The sequence below is a fragment of the Siniperca chuatsi genome, linkage group LG5 (assembly GCF_020085105.1).
Source record: "Siniperca chuatsi isolate FFG_IHB_CAS linkage group LG5, ASM2008510v1, whole genome shotgun sequence".
NCBI classification, from domain to species: Eukaryota; Metazoa; Chordata; class Actinopteri; order Centrarchiformes; family Sinipercidae; genus Siniperca; species Siniperca chuatsi.
Genome location: NC_058046.1, coordinates 14,859,200 through 14,885,225, shown reverse-complemented (window position 1 = coordinate 14,885,225; position 26,026 = coordinate 14,859,200). Strand labels below are relative to the sequence as shown.

Below are 26,026 nucleotides of genomic sequence, written 5' to 3'. Positions count from 1 at the left end.
ATATACATTTCTACTCTACACTGCCTTTAAATGACCCATAAAAGCAACAGCCAATCAGTGAACTATTGGAAATGCTGGAATGCAGTGAGTCAGATTGATTGTAAAATCTATAATCACAGTTAAAATCCTAAAAGGTTTGTAACACTCAGGAAGAAATAGAAAAAAAAACTTGCTGTTTTTTTTCTCACCACCCTTTTTTTAAAAATCACTCCTACTTTTCCAAAAGACATTTACCACAGTTCACACTACTGATAATGCACTCAAATTCTTTCCACACCACATAACATGTTGTCATTCATGCACATCCTCAACCTGGAACCATACCTGGAGCAAGTCTTGTATCCAACCTTACCCACTACTGGTTCTGTTATCTCTCCACCACAGGGTTCAACACTCTGGCAGTTCAAGTTTATCATTTTGACATGTTTTTTGAATCCATTCATGCATGAACACACCTTACCCCCAATGAATTCTACTGTCCCCACACTGTCTCTCATGTGCCCGCAAATATCCACCCCCACAGTGTCAGTTCAGTCCACACCACCACCACAGGGACCAAAACCACTGACCAGAGGGCTCATGAAAAACTAATATTAATATCACATGTTATGTGACACATCCTACTGATTGTCTCTAAAATTGAATTAACTTGTAAACATTTAAATGGTTTTTGAATATTAACTTTTGCACAGCATAATATTAATATTATTTTCGTGCTATGTGTGCTTTATTGGATACAGTAACATTAAGCAGAGGGTGACACAGCAGCTGCGTGATATGTGTCAAAGTACAAGACCAACCAAGTAATCCAATTGGTCACACAGTTGGACAGCATAAAAAAGGGGCAACATTATTGGATATATCTGAAAAATCAAGAGTTTGCCCAGGCACTTATAGTGCTTGAAAGAAGAGTATTACAGCCCTCTTGACTTCCCATGTACCATAGCTTAACTATAATCTCTTCTGTATGGGCTGCTCCACGGTGGAGGTCAAAATGTCACAGCTAATCTGCAACGCAAGGTTTTATGGTGTCTGGATTCAATTACCCAAGCTACTTCATCTTTTACCTATGCTGTAATTAATGAAACCACTGCTATATAGGAGGGTCAGTGAAGGGTACACAGTAGACACAGAGTTAAAACACACACAAGCCTACATCTATGCACGCATTCAATATACAGTACACCCATTTTTAATAATCCAAGTCATTTAGGTGAAATGGAAAAGGGCACACTCAGGGTACCTCATTCATTCTCGCAGACTTTATCTGAACTTGTATAAATTAATAACTTTTATTCCTCTTTGGGCCTGACATGTGCATCCAATTTAAGATTTATTTTCACATGTGCAAAAAACAAAAGCATGAGTGAATGAGAGGTTTTCTTATTTTTTCTTGTTCAAGTTTAAGAGAGAAAACAAGAAAACATTCATGGATGAATATTATGTCCTATTATGTCCTTTCCCTTGACGTCTTTTCACTATTTCATCCTGTTTTTTCAGTGAAGACACCTCAAGGTAATATCTCGTCTTACTGCCTGCATCCTCCTCAGCTGCTTCACACGTCCTTCGCTCTTTATATAATTCTCTTCCCTCTCCGCTCGCCCTCAGTCCTTTTTTCTCTGTCTTCATTTTCTCACTCTCCTGTCTTCCTCTTTTACTTGTCATCTCTCTGACACAGGTGTGTGATTAAAAAGCATTATGGCCACTGCTGGAGAAAGAGCTGTGGAGTGGTTGAGTGAGCGTTGCTGAATGATGCCAATCATTTTATTGATTTTCTTCATCTTTGAGTTTGACAATGTCTGCTAGCTTCAGGAGACAGAGTTAAAAAGGAAATTATTTATTTATTAAAAGATTATCATGACCTAGAAGTTTTTTTTAAGACATTGTTTGCAATATGAAATTTTTCCAGAGTGTAGTCAAACAAAACGCCCATTCATTTGTAATGCAGAATCGATTCTCATATTTAAAAACAAAACTGTGTTATAATATTGTGGAGCCAATTTAATTGCTATAGCATTTCCGGCAGTCACATGGTGTTAGCCGTTGCAAGGAAAAATCACACACAGGCACAGTAGGATTAGCTACAGGATTGTCCAGACATTACAAAAATACCACAGGGGGAGATTACACATATCTATCCACCACACTTTCATCTTGTGTTTGTGTGCAGTGTGCGTGACTGTGTGTTAAGAGAAAAAAGAAAAAGACAAAAAGAGCTTGTGGTTACGTGTGGTCCACAACCCACATGTTAGGCCATTCAAACTAAACTGCTTTTTCCCTCTTTACTTTCTTTATCCTCATTTTCTTGACAGGACCTCAGGCTACACTTCGATCCCACAGGAGCCCTGCTGTGAGGAAAATTGATGCACTTGACAGGTAATCAAATCAAGAAATGGTTCTTGTCTGCCAACCCTACAGCATTGAATGAGGAAGTAAAAGATACAGACGCACAACAAGGTACAGTACATCACACAGACACATACACGTGCAGTAATCACACACTGGGGCTGCACATTTACTTGAAAAACGGTGCAATATGAATTGTAGCATTCATACATTCATACTACAAGAAAATGGATATGTGGCTCCTTGTGTTGTATGTTACCCTCTTTTGGTAGTAAAATTATCCCTTTGTTGATATGCAGAGCTTCAGGATTGCAGCAGTTCTAGTGGAGTTTTTCCCATGCTATGAAGCTTAAAATTATTAATGGGCCTCAAATTTGCCAGCCATAAAGATTCAAAAATTAATATGTATTAACTTTCTTTGATTTCTTCAAATCAAAGAAACATACATTGCATATACTTATTAATGAGCATATGCATGTGTAGCTGATGCCAGTATTTTTCTGCGTATACCACAGACCATTAAGATTGTTATTTTATTTTAAGCACTTCTGAAACAATTTGCCTTGGCCATACTCAACAGGTTTATCACATGTTCTCAATTTAATTTAAAACAGTGCCCAGACAAAATAAGGTAAACTTGCTTTGATTATGGAAATAATGTTCTTCACATGAGTCACAGACACGAGTACCAAATAACGTCATACTATATAAGTATAGTTATTAGAACCATTTTAATTAGGGCTATGGATCCATTTTGGCTGATCCACCACTTCACCTAAAGAGGCAACTGGTGCCAACTTGAGTGACAGGTTATAAAGTTGAAGCTGGTTATCAATGTAACCTCAGACACTACTGATGTTAAAGTTAGTGTGAGAGAGTCTGTGGGTGATAGCTCTGTGTTATGGATGGTCAGCAGCAGATATACAGTGCACATGGTCACCTATCACTTTGTTTCATTGGCAGGTCCCAGGCAGTATTAGTGCTCACCTTGGATCCAGATATATGTTAAAGCTAGACAGTTGAAGGCTACATTAAGGATGGTACAGTACATTACCATCACATGGATGGTCCGAAGCTTGTATGACGACTGGGCGTCCCTTTGCCTTCCCAGCCCCTTTTGTATGAGTCCAGGCATAGGATGACAAAGGGAAGTCCATAGGTCACATGACTGGATGATGAACAGGGAAGAAGTTCATTCATGTATCCTGTCAACCCCAGGGACATTTCTTAAATTCCTGAAGTCAAGGGGTTAGGAGGAATATGGTAGTGGTTACAACTAGTTTCATTTGGAGTGACATTTAGCATACACTTCCCAAGTCCCTATCAGCGAACATCAATAGGTCTGACAGTGAGCAAAAATAGTGTTGACAAAGGTAAGGTTTGAGTCATGATATTGCTCTCGACACTGTAACCACGTATCCATTTGGTAAAATCTATTTCTTGACACCGTCAGTTTTGAAATAAGCATTTATGTTAAAATGTGTGTATTCATGTCACCTAAACCCTGAGGAAATTATTATAAAATGGCTTTATGTTGACAACAAAAGAAGGTAATAACAAATAAATCATGGCTGCAAACAACATTTCTCTGACTCAGGTTTGTTCCCGACCCTGACACATTCTAAACAATGCTGTGAGAGGCAATTGAGAAATGTATTTAAAGGGTTTTAGGGAGGTTTGTGTGTGCTTGTGTCTTTGTGTCTGTGTGTGTGTGAGAGAGAGAGAACAAGAGAATGAGGGAGAAAAAGACAGAAAAATGCATTTTGTATTCATGCAAATCCATTTGGTTTCTAGCTAAGGTATAATGTGGAAATTGAAAATGGAGAAATGCAATGTGACAAGGGCTCAACGGTGGATGAACACGCCACACAAAGGCAAATATGTGCATGTGGAGACTCAAATACACATTAATATACACGGAACATAAACACCTATGTCTTTAGACACACAAACAAGAATTCAAACACAATCTTGCTGCCCTTTTATGATGTGTCTGTCAAAATATACAAAAATACCCCAAGAAATTAGGCCGTCCTGTCGTCAGTGTTGACCCAGTGGTATAAAATGCCTCCCATGTACTATGTTCCGATTGGTTTGCTCACGATAAGTATCAAATAAAGATAAAAACACTATAAAAAATAAAAAACATATCTGATGTACCTTTCATTCCTGTATGTGTGTGTACAACTTAATGTACTTGGTGTGTCTGCAGTATAGTATACAGTATATGTGTGTATGTACATGTACGGTGGTTGTGTGCTGGTCATTATGTCTGTGTTTGGTAGCTGGTTTGGAAGCTTTGTGTGGCACCCCAGAACAGGAAGACCAGGATTATGAAGCAGGTTCATTTGAGGAGTTCATCTGTGCTGTCAGGAAGCTTTGAAAGAAAAAATAAACTCCTCCTGACGGGAGGGACAGTTTCAAAGGCTCATCGAGTTATATCACAGCTGGCTAAAAATACACTGTCTGATAGCATGTGTTCAGTATAAAGCAGGTAATGATAATTTTAGTCTGCTATAAAATAGATTTTGAACCCAATTAACCCACAGTGGTGTCGTTGATGAAACAAGGATTGCAGTTTCATTATGCTGTTATCACTCGCTGTGTCATTTAAAAACACCTCCTCTAATTTAGGGTAAGTAGGTCAGTCTGGCAATAGCCAGGACAGGCAGATACAGTAAATTCCACTCACGTGTGTTGATCTTCTGCAGGGAGATGTGTTTCTCTAGCTGGCGTCTCAGTTTGACCTCAGCGCCGTACTTTCCCGTGGTGCCATTGTCTGCCAGAATGAAGTGGGAGTGGAGACTGTTGAGAACCGTCAACTTGCTCATAGGGTTGGACATGGTCTGGTATGGACGCACCACCTAGCCAAGAGAAGATAATATTTAACAATTAGGCAAACATCTAAGAAGCCCATGGCTGACAAAGGTATGTGGCAACTTGACAAAGGAAAACTGTTTTCTTAGCACCATTAATGTAACCCAAGAATAGACAAAAAATGTATTTGGTAAACATTACAGTATATTCTCATTTTCAAGACTTTTAATTAAAGAAGCAACTCCACCAATTTTACACTTTGAGTTAAATTTTCTTGTCATGGGGTATACTTAGCCTGGGAAACAGTTGTATAACATCCTTTGTGGCTCTGGAGGGAGCTTTCCAAAGTTTGAAAAAATAACCCTGATGATGTCCTCAGGGATTTTCATGGTTTGGGCTTGGAGGCTACAAATTTTTTATGGCAAGCCTACGTTACAAGCTGGGGCATAGAGTTTGAAAGGCATAAGCATTTAACAGGCAGAGAGAGACTAACGAGATGCTACTGGTTGCATCATGGGAAATGTAGGATCCAGCATTTCAGAGCTTGACACTACTGATACTAGCGATTAAAAGTAAGGATATCTCTGCCTCTGCTGCACCGATATTTACAATTGTTTTTCAAATCTGTCTCTTGTGAGTCCTCCAACTGTATGGAGGTACAGTCCTAAATAACTGGAGTACCCCTTTTTAAGGGGCCGTCCAGCCGCTTTCATTTCACCTTTTTTCCAAGGTGCTTGGGAGGTTGCACTACGGTTGTGCTTGCCATTACTAAACAACCGGTCAAACTCACTCAGTCTGAATGAGTATATCACTCGCTCTTCCATCTTCAGTTACTTCAGTTTGGCTGACCTTTCAACCGGATGTTGTGACGTCCTGGACGGAGGGTGAAGCAAGTCATGTGAAGCTGAATTCTTGTCACAAGACCTGCGGTGCACTAGCTCCATTCGAAAAAGTTGAGATTTTTCCATCTCAGTGCGCCGCGGATGTGCCCAAAAAAACAGGCGTCGCTTTCGGTTTTGAGCGCTGTTGTCGCACTTCTCCATAGAAACTAATTAATTAAGAGTCTGTATTCACCTACTGTATGTCTTTTCAATAGCTACTGTTGTCTTTTCTAGAGCAGGTTCCACTGCAAGAACAGCTCAAAAAGACACCCTGATGCATTCACACAAGCCACCATTTTAAACAACACATTATTGTACTGTTATTAAAGTTACACTAAATTATACTAAAAACTGGGCAAATTTAATACAACATTAATGACATTTTCTCACAAGCCTGGATTAGGTCTACTGGGGATGTGACTGACAATCTGAGATAATCTCATCTGGTCATTAACATTACAGTTGAGACCAATCAAGCATGAAAAAAGAGCTTCAGCATTTAATAATCTCATTTCAGCCACCAACATTAATTGGCTCTGCTTGATTTGTTCAGTTGGACAGAGTGCAGCACATGCTGATGAAATTTTAACTATAACATAACATTGATTCCAGCATTGAGTCAGCATGTGCGCCGCAGTCTCATGTGGTTCCGCCAGCTGTCCAACTCACTTTGAAGGAGTGTTTATCACAGATTGGATTGACTTACTCAGCATCTCAGTTAATAAACTGTCAGCAGCAATTTACAGGCTATGGCAACTGTGGACTGCACCGGACATTTTTCACATATACACCTACGCAAACAAAGGCTTTAAGCATGCAAACGCCCTCTCTGTTTCATATTGTTCTGTTAGTTTGTTCCCAGAGACTTACATCTTTGCCAACAAGATCCTCTTGATTTTCTACGATGCCCCAGGGAGCAATGCCAATGGTGCAGATCTTCCCCCTTGACTTGGAGGCGTGGTCTTTCAGTGCATCACCCACATGGCGAATCACCCCTGTGTGTGTTCGTGAGTGTTTGAGAGAGGGACAGAGAAACAGATAACAAACTTAGTATTGACACGATCAATACACAGCCTAAACTTAGATAATGATACACTCTGCTGTGGAAGATAAACAGAATCTATTAGGCGCATCTATTAGACAACAGGACGTAGCTCCAAGCCTTTAGTTGTTGTCCTCAGGAGAGCAGCAGTCAGACCTGGAGGCCATCTTATCCCATCTCTCCTGCTGACATTCATTCCATCTCCACCTCCACCCTCAACAGTCCCTCCATCCATTATTCAGGCCTCTCTCTTCCTCTTTCTTGCCTCTGCACCCATTCTGTCACTAAATTTTACTTTCTATTCCTTTCTGTATTCAAGTGTGGGCACTCTACAGCATCCAACGCTGTATCATTTCTTTTCATCTGTTCTTATCTCTCCTATTAAACATTATTGTCCCGTCTTTTTCTTATTTCAAGCCTGCTAAATTTAATCTAAGTTACTAAAAATGCTTCTCTTTTTGTAGACCTAGAAACAATACAAGAACAAAACAAACAGTGAACTCATACATTGAAGACAAAGTGAAACAATGCTGATAAGAATTTCAATATCAACACCACTGATAATGTTTGACCAAAGTTAAAGCTACCTTTATATCATATAAATAATAGCTATATTAGGTTTCATGATACACTTAACATTTACCAATTTTAAGACTTCATGCCACTATCCATAGCTTACCAAGATCAGTAACATAGTGGAGCTCAAGTTCACTCACAGAGACTACTTTGCATATGCATGATAACTCCACATTTATGCATAATTTATGTTCTGTCAATCTGTCATCTGACTTCTCGGTTTTCCCTATATTAATTTCAACCAATCTTATTTTGTCACAAACACTGTAACCCAATCATCTTGTTACTGTCATCTTGTTTCTTTCTGGACTACTTACACTTCCAACCCTATACCTCCTTCTGTATGTTCAAGATCCAGTCCACTGAACTCCTCACAAATCCTGCTCCAGGCCAAATTCATCCAGCTGCTCAGTATCTCCAGAAAGAGAAAGTCTTAAGCCGAAATGTCTATGTTGCTCTCAATGGAATACCACTCCTTGAAAAACACAAGTCCAGTTCATGATAGGCCCAAATTGCCTCCTCACTCATTTCTGTCAGTCTATCAAACAGTGTAATCAAATACACCTTTTGGTCTAAATGTGACACCCTTTCATTGACTTTCAACGATAAGAATAATCAGTCTAGACTCCCTGACACTATTTTCATTTGAGATGCATGAAATAATAATTGAGGGCTATCACTTCACCTGTCATGAGTGTCTCTAAGTATAGTTGAGCGCTCATAATATACTTAAAAGAGCCCTTTTGCAGTGATCCAGTGGTTCAACATCTTTACAGCCCCAAGGGGCCTGATAAATGTTTTTTTTTAATAGCTGATAACTTATGAAGAACATTTTAACACACTCATCATATGCACAAGCACATGGCCACTCAATTTGTATAAAAAGAAGTGAGGCTGCACATATCCCACAAATATTTGTATATAGCACAATTTCTGAGTTTTTCCTGATAGTAAAGACTAGTTCTAAAAATAAGCTGTGTGTATGTACTGTACTTCACCTGTGTTGACCCCTCCGGTGAAGATCCAGGCTCCCGTTGTCATGGCAGCCTTGATGAGCCCTTTGCCAAAGACCTGTTTGAGTTTGGGCTGTAATTCAAAGTTCTGCAGGCCCCCGTGGACTGAGATGAGCAGCTTGGGCAGATCCAGCTGCCACTCCTTGGTCATCAGGTGGAGGAGCAGGTCAGGCTTGGTGTCATAAGACACTCGCACGTACTGAAAACAGTGGGGCATGTGTCAGTGATGTACAGTACCGTAGCACATCTGCATCACCTTCAGGCACATGATGACTTCAAGTCATCATAAACACACAAACACACTACATGTTATAAAAGCATTCAATGTCAAACAAATCTGTGAAGGCAAAATTAAATGGAAAAATATCACATGAATCAGTGTTGTAGACCTGCCCAAGTGTTTGGCTTTCACTTTTCAACCTATCCTTTCACTGTTCAACAGTATTGAACAGATGTTTGCTATGATTGGAGAACCACATGCATTATAGAGCATCTGTTTATCTACCTAATTCACCCTCAGACCTGTGTCTGGATGAATAATTTAACACTGGGAATAAATCAGACATAATTCAGCCATAATCATCTGAATTCCCTGAATGCAACAGTATGTATGATGTGATTCTGTCAGCATGGTTATCATAGACTGTGTGAATAACATGTACAATCAGACTACTTTTGGGATGGATCGATTAATCAGGCAAAATTTTATCTGCTGCAGTATCTAGACACTTGAGTCCTAAATTATAATTATACATTATAATTATATGTAATTACTTAATAATGATACTCATTTGATTGATTTTGCTGTTATCTACAGGCATGCTGATATGATGATTTTTGTCATTCTGCATATGTGTGATTCCTTTAAATTTATATATTTAAAAATAATAAATCTATCCAGCCACAGTGTAATTTGAAGAAAATCTGAATGGAGGAAGGTACACAAGGATTCTAGATGATTCCTCATTACATATAACTTCCATTTGTATTTGGACTATGTATGAAATGTATTAATTGCCAAAAAACGTGGCAATCATTGGGATATTCAACCATTTTCACAGCACTGGTATAACTGTGCCATCCAGATCAAGGAGTGAATTCATTTCAGTCAGCCAAGCATCTAACACTTTCCTCTTCTGTACCTGTGTGCTGTCAATCTACATCAGTTTACTGCAGCTGAGCAAAATATTTACAAATCACATTCAATTATTATACACTTTCAGCTTCAGCTACTGCCTTTACCAAAGTTTTTACATTCCTCTTCTTAAAGTATATTCAGCAGGGACCACTCAGTCTACTCTATCTTTGACAACTCATGTCAATACAACATCTGATGTAAAATGTCTCCTTCTTGACATCTGTGTTTAAATCGACATTAATTTTTGAATATCAGATTGTGACAAAATTTGGAGGAATGATGCATCTCGCTAACACATTCTACCATTTTCAAAACCACACTTATTAACACAAGGGAGCGCTTCCATCAGAAGTCAAAACCAGGTCTCACAAGTTTACTGCTTGCTCCCTTGTGTTGTTTGAATGTGTATTTTTGTACCTCAAAAACTGTAAGGTTGTTCTGTTCTGGTTTGTCTTGGGATGTTCACTATCTCGAGAAGCAAGGTTTCTGCAGGACACCGACAAAATGCAACACAGTAGATTTGTTACGGGAGTCACCATGGCTTTGTTGGAATGTCCTCCTCCCTGGAACTCAATGGTGCCGAAGGCATCAGTGGGGCTGAGCTGTGTGTGTTTGCTGATCGACCACTTCTCCGACAGGCTGTCATTCTTGGCCAAACGCTCTGCCTTATCATTCTGACTGGAGGAGATGCCCGGGGGCAGGCCCACATGCTGACCTATCAGACGACCACAACAGCACCTGGATGAGTGGAGAAAGTAAAAGTGAATGTAAGATTGGTATATCACACAGTCCTTTACAGAGAATAAGTGAAATCTTGAGAAGCCAGAGCCCCAAGAGAAGCTACTGTAGCATCGAGAAAGGAAAAAGAAGAGGGTGAGAGAGAGACATTGTGTGTGACTGAGAGAGGGAGAGGAAAAGTGTGGGAGCTGCCATAGTCATGTGCCTAGCAGTAAGAGGAGGGCAAAGCTGAAGTGGCAGCTTGTCATTTGACTTTCATCTCCTGACTGGGAGGAGAGGAGGAGAAGGATCTGTAGGCCCCTGCAATCTTTTATTGGCTCTGTCTCTTTATGCCTTTGTGTTTTTCTCTCCCTTGTTCTCCTCTCCTCCTCCCTCTCAGCAACTTTAGGAGTTAGCAGAATAACAGTAATATGAATTGTAGTATTCCTACGCGGGTACATGCTTATTCAGATGTACTGAATGCAGCTTTCATTGGCTGTGTTTTAACCTTACAGGATGGAGTGGGAGCCCTGGGAGGAAAGGGAGTCAGGAGGCTTTGATTATCACTTAATGTTTCTGTCATCTCTTAGCAAAGGAACTTTGCCTCCTTCTGCCTTATGCATCAACACAAGTGTTTCTGACTAAAAAGAGAAAAGTTGATTCAATCTTGATGAACATCTCTTTCCCCTCCTCCTGGTTTCCACCCACTTTCCTCCAGTTATGCTAATACTGTTTACCTAACAAACAGTGGCATTTGTGTGTGTGCACTGTGTGTGTATGAGGGCCGGTACTGCAGGAATTAGACTTGCCTCGAACACCCGAAGCAACATCAGCTGTAGTAAAGATTTCGATAACGTCAATGTGACTGTGATTTTGCTGAGCAGAATGAGAGGAACATTGAGATAATGAGTCTCTCTCAAAACTACATTACATTTTCTTGAAGAGCTTTTATCGTTCCAATCATGTTATATTATTAGTATTATACAGACAAAGCCCTTATAAATGTACTTTCACAGTTATACTTTGCTACACTGATTAGCAGTGAGCTCCTGTGGGCTCTATCTTGAGTGTTGTTTAAATTAATAACCTTTTAAAATGATGCAGAATATTTTACTGACTTGATGAACTGGCCTGGCCCTGAATTGTGGTTTTAAAATGAATAATGTCAGTGTTTTGGCTCATTAGTGTAGAGCATCTACCTGTGATGCAAATAGAGGCCAGCATGATATTACTCTGAGGCATGTTTTAAAAGGTCAGTAGTGAAACAGGGGTCTTAATCTGCTATACACTATGTGAGGTGGACTATCACATTAGCTAACTCACTCATTAGGGTCTTGTAGCTTTTATAGAAAATAATAAAGCACAGATTTTTCACATTTCCTTCACATATATTCGTACTCACCTATGGGGGTCTTTGCCGCTCACTATGATATGAACACATTCTCTCTTGCTGAACGCTCTTTCTATCCACGATTTCTGTGCCTGCAAAAATGAAGACAGAAGAACACAGTAAGTCTCTGTCAGATAATGGTGCTGTGACCTGAGCTTGCAGGAGTGACAGCAGATAGTCATGTTTGACTGTAAAAGAAAATGTTTTGTTGCTTCTGTTTGTTGTGTAAAATAACACAGTCTGAGCTTTGTTATATAGAGACTTATCTTCCACAGTCTATTTCTCTGCAAGCAGCAGTGGCAAACAGAGCATAAACAATGAAATGTTGGCCCTAATGTCTCAAAAGTACATTTAAAAAAATTTCACATCCAAGCCTAGTTTAAGAACAGAAATCACAGCACTTTGGAAATGGCATACATACACAAACACAACATACACACACAGTAGATGCACAATCCCTCACACATAATTCAAACATTGAAGACACTCTGACAGAAATGTTTTATGTTATTCAGTGACTCCAGCCCAAACTGGATGAGATGAAGAGCTGGGAAAGAGAAAGCGGATGTTAAATGCAGTGAGGCAGTAAATTATATCAGAGTTCCAGTCCTTGGATACTGCTGAGTGTGAGTGTGTGTGTTTATATGAGCAAGTGTGTGTATGTATTTCTATATGTGTGTGCTTTTTGTGTTTTTACATTGTGTACAGTATAGAAAGACGTCCTCAGCATAATGCAACCAGCGAAGTGGTGTATTTGTGACACTGTGATGCTCTGCAGTCACATCTGCTGCAGGTCTGAGTGACAGAAAGACTGACTGGAGCCAATTACCCTGCTACAGACACATACAGAGAGTTACAGCCTGAGATACACATGCAGCACAGGTTTAGAGACTAATACACATCTGTATAGATGTCGCCATAGATACACACATGAATACTTGTTATATACAAATAAGGATCAATGTCTGACAAAAGCCAATATGTTTGTATGTACTGTAGAAAACCCTTCTTAGAGCTAATAAGAAAGGGCACTGTGATAAAAATTAAGAAACACGTAAAGTCTGCTTGTTTTATGTAAAGTGGCACAAAAAGTACTGTACTGCAAAGTTAGTTTGAAAATGTCACCTATTGCACCGTTAAGAGAAGTTCCTTTAGGTTTGACAAGAGGAAATACATTAACTGCAGTTATTCCTACACAACATTTGAAAATCACAAATAGTTAAGGTACTGGTACACTAAAGTTAACAACTATTTCCACCAACATACACATATTTTTTAGTCTTGGCAGCCAGAAAGAAGCGCATACTATGCGATCGATAGGTAACCACCTGCGAGAACACAAATTCTCACGTTAATTTACCAAAATAGAAACTGATTAATCAAAAAAAGTATGCCTTGGTCATTTATACTGCAATCAGCGCTTCAAAGGGAATAAAACACGGGAAAAAAATTCTAACGAGAATTTTTTTCCTGGAGCTGTGGCATTATACAAATAGCTGATAAAGTGGATTTTAAAATAATAGCTAAACTCACTCATAGCACATCAGCTGTTTGCTCACTGTTTTTGGGCAGTTTTTATAATTTTTTCTTGCATGTGATGTCAGAGGTCCTGAATCCAGTTATACATATCAAACATGTTAAAAACAATTGGAATAACAACAACACAACACCATTCACTGTTTGATTTTATCTCCCTACAGCCAACAGACCCAGACTCATACCTAAATCATATTTATAATCAGTAAAACAAGCATTATCTATGTCAAAGCAGGTCACTATCTTTCCTTTTTGTTTCAATGTAATTAATGCTTTCATGTGTTATTGTATGTTAATTAACAGGGGAAATAAAGTCCAGTTCATCCAAAACAGCTCTGTATTGCATACTGTATGATGTACATTTTCTATTTCTGTGATTATGAGAATGTTACCCTCTGCCATTTAAATGTTCTACTTTCTACTCAGCACTTTGTGGTTCAAAAGTTGCACTTCCTGGGTTCACACCACCATTCCAGGAAGTGGACTATGTCTGTGTGAGGTTTTGTGGTGACGGAGAACAACACCAGACGTCCAGAACAGGACACAACGGGATTGTCACAGACTACCAGGAGGACACACAGACGAGACTCCCAAACCCACAGCAGAGGGAACACAACAGCCAAGACAACAAAAGGACAGAGCTTTTTTTCTGCTTTTTATTCTGGGAGAGCTGCCCCGGCTCTTCTCCCAGCCAGGAGAGCTGAGAGCTGCTTGTACAGGGCTTTCCCCACTGCCACGGTTACAACAACACACGCCCCATCCGCCTGACTGGCCCTGTCACACCACGGCACGCCAAAACCCATCGCAACTGGCCACAAACAGACTCGGCCTACACACAGGCACACTTACCCTAACACCAGACTTTCCACGATTAACCATTACTCTGGGGGGCTGGGGGGCTGCTTTTAGAGATCACCCTGGCCACGATGACTCAGCGGGCCACAACAACGCCCCCAGCCCCATTCTTTCCCTGACACACTAGAACTGTGTATTCATCCGCCAGCTCATGCTGGGACAAACTAGATCCGCTCAATGGCAGCAGCAGCAGAGGTTTTTAGATTTGATTAGTATTGACAGGGCTGACACAATCCCAAATAGTCAACACAAAAAGCCTTTTAGGTTCTCTAAGTAAACCCTTAAAATAGGGAGCACAGTAGTTTCACCTCAGAGCATCCCTGACAAAGATTTACTTCCCTTTGCACGCCATCTTTTGCCCAATTCTGCTTTTCCTTCTTTTCTGTATGCACATTTTCTCAGTCTCTGTCTGATACTGTTGCATCTCTTTCACTCGCTCTTCCTCTCACGCTCTTTAGTGTTGCTTATGAGATTTGACATGGTGTGATGAGATGGCACATGGCCTGCACTCCATTGTTTAATTAAGATTTATCACCGGGGCACACTCACATGCACTCACGCACACAAACACACAAGCCGTGTGTGTGTGTAAGGAGTGACTGTGCGGCAAGTGAGCAGCATCTGACAGCCTGTTAGGGGTTTTAACTCTACTATACTCAAATTCTGTCACCTCCACCCTCTTCACCCTGTCCTCTCTTCCCCCTCCTTTACTATTGTATTTCCTCTTTTTTATTGGCAATGGCAGGGAACTGAATTGGGAACCATATCCAATCAACAGCCTAATCCCTTTGCTCTCTCCCTTTTCCTCTCTTTTCTTTGCTTTTCCTTTTAACAAACATGAATGACTCAGCTTTTATATGGGCATATAGGTAGCCTGTAGCACTTGTACATAGAGCATATTTTACCTTGACAAGAGTTTTTTAAAAACTGAAACGTTTAATGTACTCACAAGATACTCACTACACACTCTCCCTGTTTTTCTGGTACATCTGTTCCAAAAAGCTACATTTCCTCTTGTGCTGCATTAAGTCTTTATCTCACCCTCTTTGTACAATTCTGCAATTGCTTTACATTGAATTTGGTTTTAATGCCATCTCAGTGATGAAAGTAAAAAAGAGTCATAGCTGCTTCCCTTTCTGAAGAGCAGCTCGATTTCTTCTTTTGGTTCACTTTGATTTTACACACTTCAAGAATGATATCATAACTCAGTCATCATATCCGATTTTTAAACAATCAATGTTAGTAGACAGTGAACACATTCATCAAGACAGAACCATATGCATATTTGGTTTTTATTCTCATTAGTGATATTTCCTGAAAATAATTATTTTGATTTGTAGTACAAGAAGACAATATTGCATTTTGCTGTACTTTAAACAGTGGTAGAAAGTAACTAAGTACATTTACTCAAGTACTGTACTTACCTACAATTTTGAGGAACTTGTACTTTAGTATTCCCATTTTATGCTACTCCACTACATTTTGGAGGTTAATATTGTACTTTTTACTTCACTACATTTATTTTGACAGCTTTAGTTACTAGTTACTTTGCAGATTTAGATTATTAACTAATAAATTACAATGTATTCTCATAGGTTAAGATACACAGCAGTATATAAAGCAATTCAAATAAATTCCACCTTTACCAGCAACATTAAAGTGATCAGCACATAAATGCATCAATAATCACAATCCAATAATATAATATATATGATTCTGAAATGGGCCATTCTGCATAATGAGTACTTTTACTTTTTGTACTTCAAGTATATTTTGATGCTAATACTTTTATACTTTTACTTAAGTTACGTTTTTTTATGCAGGACTTTTACTTTTAACAAAGTATTTCTACACTGTAGTATTGCTACTGTTACTTGGTAAAAGATCTGAGTACTTTTTCCTCCACTGACTTTCAATCATTCATCTTAAAATAAACAAATAGATTAAATAAGACAAACGTAAAAGACCAGAGTTCAGTAGTAGTAAATAAAAACCAGTAAACAAAGAGATTGATTTCCACAAATGGAGAGATAGGGAGTAAAATTTAGAGAAGAAGACTTAGTTTGCCAAATTAAAACACGTTAAAAAGTCGTTAAAAAGTTTTATCAGAGCAAAATTGTGAAACGTACGTCTGGTTTTCACGACTCACCTGTATTATGTGCTGGGCTGCATTGTTGTGCCATCATAAGTATGGTTGGAGGTAGTGTCAGAGGCATGATCCTACCTTAAAACTAAGATAACTGAATGAAACTGATCAGAGCAAACCTGATCAGGCCACCTCTCAGTCCACTGGCAACTGGTCTACTCTGGGACTTTCAGCATTGCTGGTATGTGTGTGTGTTAGTGTGTGTGTGTGTGTGTGTGTGTGTGTGTGTGTGTGTGTGTGTGTGTGTGTGTGTGTGTGTGTGTGAATGTGTTGTGTGTGTGTGTCAATGTGTGCTAATGGTGTTGAAGGTACACAGTGAGAAAGCCTTGAAACACCTCTAAACTAGTCTTTACCTATCTCTCACAGTCTCCTCCTGTGCGTATGAGCCAAGAAATAATGACACAGCTGGTTAACTATCTATATATTATGCGACAATAGTGTCTGGCCCCTCCAAAATATAAAAAGTCAGTAGCTTTTTCCAGAAATTATCTGCTGTCCTCCACTTCTTACAAGCACCTCACCTGTTTTAGATTCAAATTAAAGTTGGACTGCCAGGTTGTGTGTATGTCTGTGTGCGTGAGTGAGAGAGAGACAGACGGCGAGAGCAAGTGTGTGTCATCTCCCTCAGCCAGATTTCTGTCCGAGATCAAGACCGAGACTGAATGGCAAGAGAGCCTATTAGGTGGAGCAACATGACATTTGTCTAGCCTGCTCACCATCCTTACTTTGTCCTAAATGACACAGACATAGACACATACACACAAACATACACACACATTTGTGTATGTGGGTTTTTGCCATTGGACTTGCAGTTTTCCTGCTGTTTATTTATTTTTTATTTATTTTGTTTTTTTTACAGTACAAGGGTCGTTTTCTACCTGTTTTCATCAAAGGGATTAACGGACCTGTACATAATACTGACCAGGTTTAATTAGCAGGAGTAGTGAGGGAAACTGGGCACATAAGACTGTAATCTGAACTAAATGAAGTCTAAAAATCCACACGCAGGAAAAACACAGAAAGGAAAGAGAATGTACTTTCCAAAACCTGTAATCCTACTTAATTTAAACACACACACACACACACACACACACACCAACAACAAAATGTGAATTTAAGTGAAATCATCAGAAGCAAAAATGCTTCCCCAGATCCGGTGTAAATAAAAGTGTAATGTATTCAGTGTCATGACCGACTCAGAATGCTTAGAGGAGTGCACCTGAGTCCAGACAGTCCAGATGCTGCACCAGAGGCAGGTGTGTGTATGCACATATTATAAACTACACACAGACAGACAGACACACACAAACACACACCTATGAGCAAGCAGTTACGATAGTAAGGTCATAATTCTCTGAGGTCTCATAGGTTGCACTTGTGGTACACAGTGATATTGATAGGTTTTCAATGTAGTAAGTCCCCGGGGCCCACAGGTGGTCATTTGAGTGGGTCCCAGGGAAATTGAATGTGTGTACAAACCTTGTGTTAAACTCGTGTTTGATGGCTATAATTATGGTTATTCATGTATGTTGAAAATGTATCTTAAAATTAAACAAATAAAATCCCAAATCTGTAAATACACTGCAGACACACAGCAGCTGACAGAAAAAAAGAAGTCATATTATACAGAGAAATATTAACTTTATCTGGGTGAATAAATGTTAAAAAAGGGAAGCTAAAGGGCAATGAGAATGCTGAGCTTTCAAGTTTCATCAGGAGTCATAACATCATGTTTAATTAGGAAAGTAGTTTAAAAACATGGGCAACATTTACTGCATACTGCCGTTAGAAACTGAGTACAATAAGCTGATAATTAGCCTGCCACCATCAGTAATCAATACAAACTCACATTATTAGACTGTAAACCATTAATCAAACCAATAACTAACCACAGTCAACATCAGACAACCTTATCATACTTTAGCCATTACCTAGTGTTTCTGTAATGGTGACAAAACATTAAAAATATAGGCTACATACAGTATTAGCAGTTTGAATAAAACTGATGCTCCCTGCGCACTCCGGGGAAAATATTACGCCAAACGTGTCATGGTTTTGGGTCTTGGGTTTTGTTGTTTCCTGTTTTATTTTGTAAGTGTGCTGTCTCATGTGACTTGTGTAGTTTTACTTCCTTTCTTTGTTTGCTTTTCCCTCCAATTTTGATTGTTTGCTCCACCCTAATTAGTGTCACCTGTATCTAGTTATCCTGCCCTCACCTGTGTGCTTCCCTTGTTCTTTGTCAGATCGTTGTTGCCCTCTGTGTCAATCGGTCCAGCCCTTTCCCTGTGCTTTCTAGTGTTTTCTTGGCTTTATTCTTTGTATTGGTCTTTCTGTTGGATTTGTTGGACTTTTGGTTTCCCTGCTTGTCCATTTTTGTTGGCTTTTTGGACTGCTTTTCTGGTTTGACCAGCGCCTGTCTGACAATCCTGTAAGCCTTCTGTACTGATACCTTTCATTAAATCATTTAACTATACCGCATCTGCCTACGTCCTCACAGTCCACAACAAAAGTCCCTTTAAGAAATATGATATTAAAAATTCCTTATGTGTCTGCAAAATCACATAACTTGTGGTATTTTATTTCTCTTGTTGAGAAGCACTTTGTACTTTGTTTTGATAAGTGCTCTATAAATAAAGTTTTATTATTATAGAAACACAAAAGGCATTTGTCGACAGTGTTCTTGTCAATTTGCATCGCTATATTCCATAAAGAAACTGTATTTGCATACTTACATACTTTACGTACTTCACATTTTGGATTTTGTGCCTCAACTTGCTACCAGCCTCCGTTGTTTAGCTGCGCTATTTTAGTGGAAGACCATGGGAATGAGAGGCAACCATTTCAAAAAGATTTCTCACTAAAAACATGCTGGTTGGTGGATCAGATACACACCGAATTAAACATCGACTCATAACACTGTTATCGTGTGTGTGTGTGTGTGTGACATGGTATTTGAGGAGTTTTTTCGGTCGTTACCAAAGTAACTACCCGGTTTGCTGCTTCCCGTTTGGTGCTGGAGAGATACAGTATATGCGCAGATGGTAAGAAACAGTTTTTTTGACAGCAAGGTTTCTTTTATTTTACTTCTATGATTTCAACACAAATTTGTTGTTCGCAATGTACATTACCATTATCAGGGGAGAAATATGGTGCGTCCCACGGACGCATCAACAGTGAGTTTACATTATTGAGGAAACATATAAGTATTCTAATGTGGAGAAAACCTCTTTGTTTTTTGTTTTTTTATATTTGCCCTATGAAATACCCTTTTCTTTGACAACCAATACAAATGTGCACTAATATGTTAGTCTAGGCAAATCAAAAGCATGTCAAGGCTTTACATTGTTTTTTTCTTACAGTAACAAAATAACAGACCAGATAAAATGTGTTTTGAGTAATTGAAAAAGTGTGGACAGTCCTGCTACAGTCCTGCTACAGGCTTCTATTTGTCTTCCTAATGACATACAGCCAGGCTGTTTAATGGCCAAAGCAGATCAGATCAGTCGCCTGTGACCAACTACAGTGCTGAATCGACTGTTCAATCAGAACTATTTAGCATCTGTTATGTTTACAAAAGTGCAATCAGACACAGCAGAGTGGCAGAGCATATTGTTGGACACATGACCTGTATATGTATAAACACTAGTAGGGAGAGGTTTCTGCTGCCCCATGCAAGCAAACAACATGCACTGAAATACAGCTTTGTTATGTTCTTTTATTGCCAGTGAAGTTAAAACTTATAAACTTAACCCCAAAAGCAGGCTGTACTATAAATCAAAATTTTGCAGGGAGGGACTGAAACATCTGTTACTGGTAATAGGTGGGTTAAATATGCATATGTGAGCTATTTATCTTAATAGCATTTGGATGAGCAACAGAAAAACATAAAACATTGAGGTACATTTTGCAGTGTAAAGGTGTCCCTGATGAGCCAAGTTTTGGTGCATGCTGGCATCAGCATGAATATTTTACACAAAAAAAAGATGTCGTCTGTCTTGATACTTGTGTTCTCGCCTTTACAACAGGATTAGGAAGAAACCACTGGGTTAATTGCAGTGAATTGCTGCAATTTGTCAATTTATTACGAACTGTGACGCTTATTTAATTTTGTGAAAATAAAGTTCCTTTCCACAATCAAATTAACCATCTAAGGGATGAGATGAGCTTCTCAGCAGGGGTAATTTGGTCTTTCCTCTCCCATCCACTGAGTCTACTGGATATGGTCTAGATGTTTTTATGCACTGATGAAATCCAGATAGAAGAGTTTAGGATGTGTGAGCTGGTTAAAATATTGAAATGGCAAATGAAGAAGCAGAGGCAGTACTGTTATACAGAGGAGACACGACACTCTCAGTTAAGACTTAAGCACATCTGAAGTCCTACAGATGGTGTGACTGGCTGGCCTAACTGGAGATCTCTTATACAGTAAAGTGTTCCTAATATTAGTATGCAGAAAATAGTTTAGCAGTTTTAGTTTTGTTTTGGCCTTGCTTGTTGGACCCAGGCTGGACAGACTTGAACTGTGAACTGCACTGAAGTTAACATACACTCAGCACAGCCATTTCACCTTCCATCTCTATCACACTAATCTCTTAATGTCACTCTGAGTGCCTCTGTCTCTGTTTATTCCTTCTCTCTTCTTCGTCTTTCTCCTATCAAGTCCCTTTGTAACCCCACACAACAGCAGCCAGAAGCAAACCATGCACATGATATGTGACCCCCGAGATGGGCAATATTATATAGAATGACCTTGACAAGATAGCCATCTTGGGCAAGTCAATACATTGGTGAACAGCATTAGATTGTGACTTAATGCTTGATCCAGAGCCACAAAGACCAATGACAGCACTATGTAGTTACTGCTTGCATTAAGGATGAGGTCATTGCCTTTAAATGCAATCTTGTCAAGGAGAGGAACCACTTATGCAAGTGAAATAGCATTCAGTGACCTGAACACACACAAACACTGGGTTTATCTTCCTGGAGGGTAGCTGGCATGCATGTGTATGGGCCTCACACACACACATTCATACTCTCTCTATCTCTCTGACACACACACACACAAAATGAGTTTTCCACTTGTTTCAGCATTTTGCAGCTTAAGAGAGATTTAAAGCATTAGCCAAAAAATGGCAATAGAGTAACAGAGATGATGTACAGGACCAACTTCATACTTAGTCAGTAGTTGAGGTACTTTCTTACAAAGTGGCCAACACACAACTGCAGACTGGCTTCCCGTCGTTCTACGAGAACAAAGTGCAGACTGTAGGCTGAGCCTCAGTCCAAACCAACATTTTCCACCTCTACTCAGCAGCTTGTCTCCGGTCTGGTATAACAGGAGGAAAGTTGCAAAGGCACAACTGTGCAGACTGCCTCAGCCCAAACTAATCTCTTCCAACACTCTATTGTGCTAAATTGCAAAATGGCCAATACACAAGATAAAGTGCAGATTGTGGGTTCTCCTCTGCTGTGTTACACCGGAGAAAAGCCTCAATCCCAACAAACCTTTTCCACCTCTATTCAGCAGCCCTGCTTCAGTCTGATAGACTGGAGGAGAGCAGCAAAGTGGTCAACACACAAGATAACCCAGTGCAGCACAAACCAACCTTTTTCACCACTCTATAAGGTGAAAAATACAAGGTAAGCAGCACTTTTGAGCCAGATACTACGAATATTCAGAGTTTTTGTAGCACCAGTGACAGAAAGACTCATGAACTTGAAGATTTTGCGTGAAGACTTATTCCTCCTGAGGCAATTGCCCACAATTTCATCATGCTCACTATGTCGTCCAATTAGAACCATGTAACAACCAAATTTTTTTAAATTCCAAACATTAATAAGCACTAAAGATACACATCTATTCAACTCCTGTTATTTGTTAAGTGCCACTGGGATTCTTTTGTTTTAATCTAACACAATATACACTAATTCAATCCGTGCAAACTTGGTGAAGCTGAATAACAAGCCTGTCAATGTTTTTCTTGAGCGCTTAACTGCATGTATTGTATCATCCACCTGCCAAAAAAAGGCAAACAAAGCACTTCTCACTTAGAAGATTGGCTCTTTGTTTCTCCTTAGTGGTTACTTTCAAAGAAATTCATGTAGCAGATTTACGGGGGCACAGCTTACATAAATATAACAGATTTACAGTGATTTTAGTTTTAATATATAGAAGACTGGGTAGCATTAGATGATATAAACCTGCTCTTCAATCGTTCCAGGTCGCTGAATACACTCATTTCCAGTGTCAGAGTTTGGGTTTACACAATGTAACAACATCAATGAACAGACCAGTGACTAGTTATCTGTGTCTGACCCTTCATGTCAATGGCCTTAAGGAGACCTTCACTGAATGGGATTTCTGCTATCCTGATGTCAGTCTTTACAACAGCTTGCACTACCTTATATGTAATTTATCGATTTGACTGCAGCTATATAATGTCCTATAGAGTAAAACATTTACAGTGGCGCTTCTATTTCATTCAGCTCTGTATGCACTGTGTTTGATTTATATAAAATTTTATTGAAATCCTGAATACCGCTAAAAAAATCATCCTTTAACATTTCATATATTAATGGCTTTCTATGCAATAGACCTAAGTGCACTTTGTTGCTGTGAGTGATGTCCTCGGTAAGTAATTGTAAATCAGAGCGCAATATAAAAAGGATAAATAGAGACTGTCAGAAATCCTGTGGTGAAGTTATGTGAGAATGGTGGATAGAAATGTAAGTGAGAAAGGGAGATCAACAGTGACGGGGAGAGAAATGGAACAGAATGGTTGAGTGTGGGAGTTGAACACCCAAGGAAAGATAAAAGTAAGGGAAAAAACAGGGACATATATTGTTGCTTTAATCAGCTGTGGTTAGGGATGCACGATCTGATCCACAGGATCAGTATTGGTGCCGATACTGACCTTATTAAGCCAGATGCAACCAGTCCACTTAAAATGCACCTTTTTCAATTTTCAGCTTTCATAAAATTCAGAGTTACAATTATCAGTTACATTCATTCAGTTATGAGTTGTTTGACACTAAGGCAGAATATTAAAGAACAATGGTTCTTTGATATTGATTGATAGAAATCCTGTTTTACCCAGCTTCTAAAAGGATAAAGAAGATATTGAGATTCATCACATTGTCAACTGAACATATGTATTCATGCATGTATACTGTGTTGTTTCTCAGTCAAGATCAATCCTCAGCAACAATGGGTGATTCTCCCACCAGCTGAATCACCTTATAATTGAACACACATCAAAATGCAAAAAGCATGAGGAAAAGAATTTTTAAGTGTGTGTTTTCACAATGTGCTTGTGCATGCATCTGTTTTCTTCTCGAGTAGACAGCTGTGTATAATACGTGCTTACTTGTGTACTAGTGCGCATGTGCGGGTGTGTTCAATGTGTGAGTGTAATGAGAGAATGCTTGCTTGTTTTAGCTCCCGTCGTTTTCAATCCATCTCCTGAGGCTAGAATAAGCAGCTCTCTTTCCCACAGGCCTCCGCTAAGCCTAGCTGAGCATCTGGCCATGCAGGCTCTAATCAACATTGGCATGGCCATTCTGTCTGTGACAGAGGGGGGAAAGGGGAGAGACAGGTTCACACTTTGGGGGGTTGGAGGAAGGGGGCTGTTGTCGGTGTGAGAGGAGATGAGGAGTGGAGAAGATGGAGGCAGAAGTAGGTGGTGCGAGAGATAACAGGTGAGGGAGAGGCGAATGTGGGTGAGGTGGTGGCGAGGAGAAAGTGGGAAGATGTGACAGAAATTGTGTTGTATCAGTGAATTTGTGTGAGAGATATGAGGGTCAAAATGCCACGTGAGAAAGAGAAAGTGTGGAGGTGATCAAAGGGAAAGAATGGCAGTAGAAGAATCTATCTGTTGTAAATCAGGGGCCAGGTCAAAGCAGATCTGGAATTCTAAAAAAAGCAGACAGTAACAGAAAAGCAGCAGAAAAAGTGGACATACAGAGAGAGGAGAGAAAGAAATAGACTGACAGTGAGGTGAGATAAGCTGTATCCATTTTGTCTGTGTCAAGATGAGGGCAGAGAAGTGAGAAACCTTCCATCAGAAGAAATGAGAAGCCAGCAGAGAAAGAGGACTGATGAAAGAGAGAGTGAGAGGCAACGCGCCACAGTGAATGACAAAGGGAGCAACCAGCCAGTGAAATGCAGTCAGTCTAATGATCACACGCCATCTTAGTTAACTGTGGTTTGATTGACACCTGTCGAGTGGCCAGTAAGACGTGATGGTGGACGTTATAACAGTCAGGCCAGAAGAAGGAAAGAAACAGGAAGAAGAAAAAGAGAGGTTGTGTTTACTTTTTTAGTGATAGTGTTGTTAGGTGTGTTTGCACTAAGCTGTGCTGTTTTGGTTAGCATTGTTATGTTGGCTTGTCATGTTGTATCATGTCATCTGTTTTGCCGTATTGATTTCCATTGTGTTTTATTATGTTCATATAGAGTTGTGCCACGTTGTTTTGTTATGTTATTTTGTGTTGAATTTGATTATATGCATAATGTGTAACTCACAGCCTGACAATCAGACTACAGTTGCATTTCACTTCATTCATTCTATCTCACTGTGTTTGTTTATTTCTTGTTGGGAAGGGGGGGCATTTTGTTTTTCCCTTACCAACATTATTTCAGTCGAAATGGAAGCTATAGCAGCAGTTGCTAGGAGCAGTTAACTAAACATTTTTTCAAGAAGACTGGAAAAATATGTTGATTTAAGAGTTATTTCCATAAGTTGACTTCATTTACGTCATTTTTCACGGAGGTAGCTCGCCAGCTATGAAGAAAGACGACGTCGCCTTTCTTAATCCCGCCTGCAAAGCTGTTATTTGTCAATTGTTTCTCTAGCCAGCGGAAACATCTGTCAATGGGCACAACAGACCTATTCACAATTGCTGAATAAATAGGAGATGTGGGCGACAAGTCAGAAGGCTTGAACCAGGCTATATAACCATTTAACCAGGTTATATTTGGTTATTTTCTTTCTTTGTGTGCTTTTTAGCTTCAAATGGTATCTCTACCTGTCCAGCACTGTTGTACCCCTCATTATTCTGTGGCTTTTGCTGTTCCACAAAATGATTTAATTGTTACCAGACCACAGGCAACTGTATCTCTGCACGTTATCACCATTATCATGAAGTGCCACATCCAATGTCAAAACAAGAGCTGTTGCACACCACTGTGCCGAGTTGTGTGTGTCTATGTGTGTGCAGCAGACCAGTGCTAGTGTACTGTAATGAAGTTGCAGGTGCTGCAGGCCAAGGGCTGTGAAATTGCCTCTCATGCGACCACCACACACCACAGTTTGAATATGTGTATATGTGGAAAATACAGACAGAAAGAGAAAGAGAGAAAAGAAAAAGGACATTCAACAGATTCTGGAAAAAGCTGCAATAAGATGATCTGTGCCATAAAGGCTTGACTGCATTTGATCAGGCCTGTTCTCCTCCTCCACATCTCACTTTTTTCAAGTTTCTCTTACTTGTCTCTTTCATCAATTTAAGATGGATGTATTTACTCAAGTCAAGTCTACATGGTCAATGATTTTTTTACACAATATTTT

The 26,026-nt window shown here is 39.5% G+C and overlaps 1 protein-coding gene across 17 annotated transcripts in view; it reads right to left on the bottom strand.

The window, feature by feature from the left end:
* trpm3 (transient receptor potential cation channel, subfamily M, member 3) overlaps nt 1-26,026 on the bottom strand; it is a 143,147-nt gene that overhangs the window by 49,890 nt on the left and 67,231 nt on the right. For all 17 annotated transcript variants that reach the window (XM_044198023.1, XM_044198016.1, XM_044198022.1 and 14 more), the window contains exons 2-6: nt 11,933-12,012; nt 10,350-10,551; nt 8,661-8,874; nt 6,915-7,039; nt 5,039-5,210 (exon numbers count right to left, since the gene is read on the bottom strand). In XM_044198023.1, the coding sequence (XP_044053958.1) occupies nt 5,039-5,210; nt 6,915-7,039; nt 8,661-8,874; nt 10,350-10,551; nt 11,933-12,012 (793 nt within the window). The remainder of the gene's footprint in view (nt 1-5,038; nt 5,211-6,914; nt 7,040-8,660; nt 8,875-10,349; nt 10,552-11,932; nt 12,013-26,026) is intronic.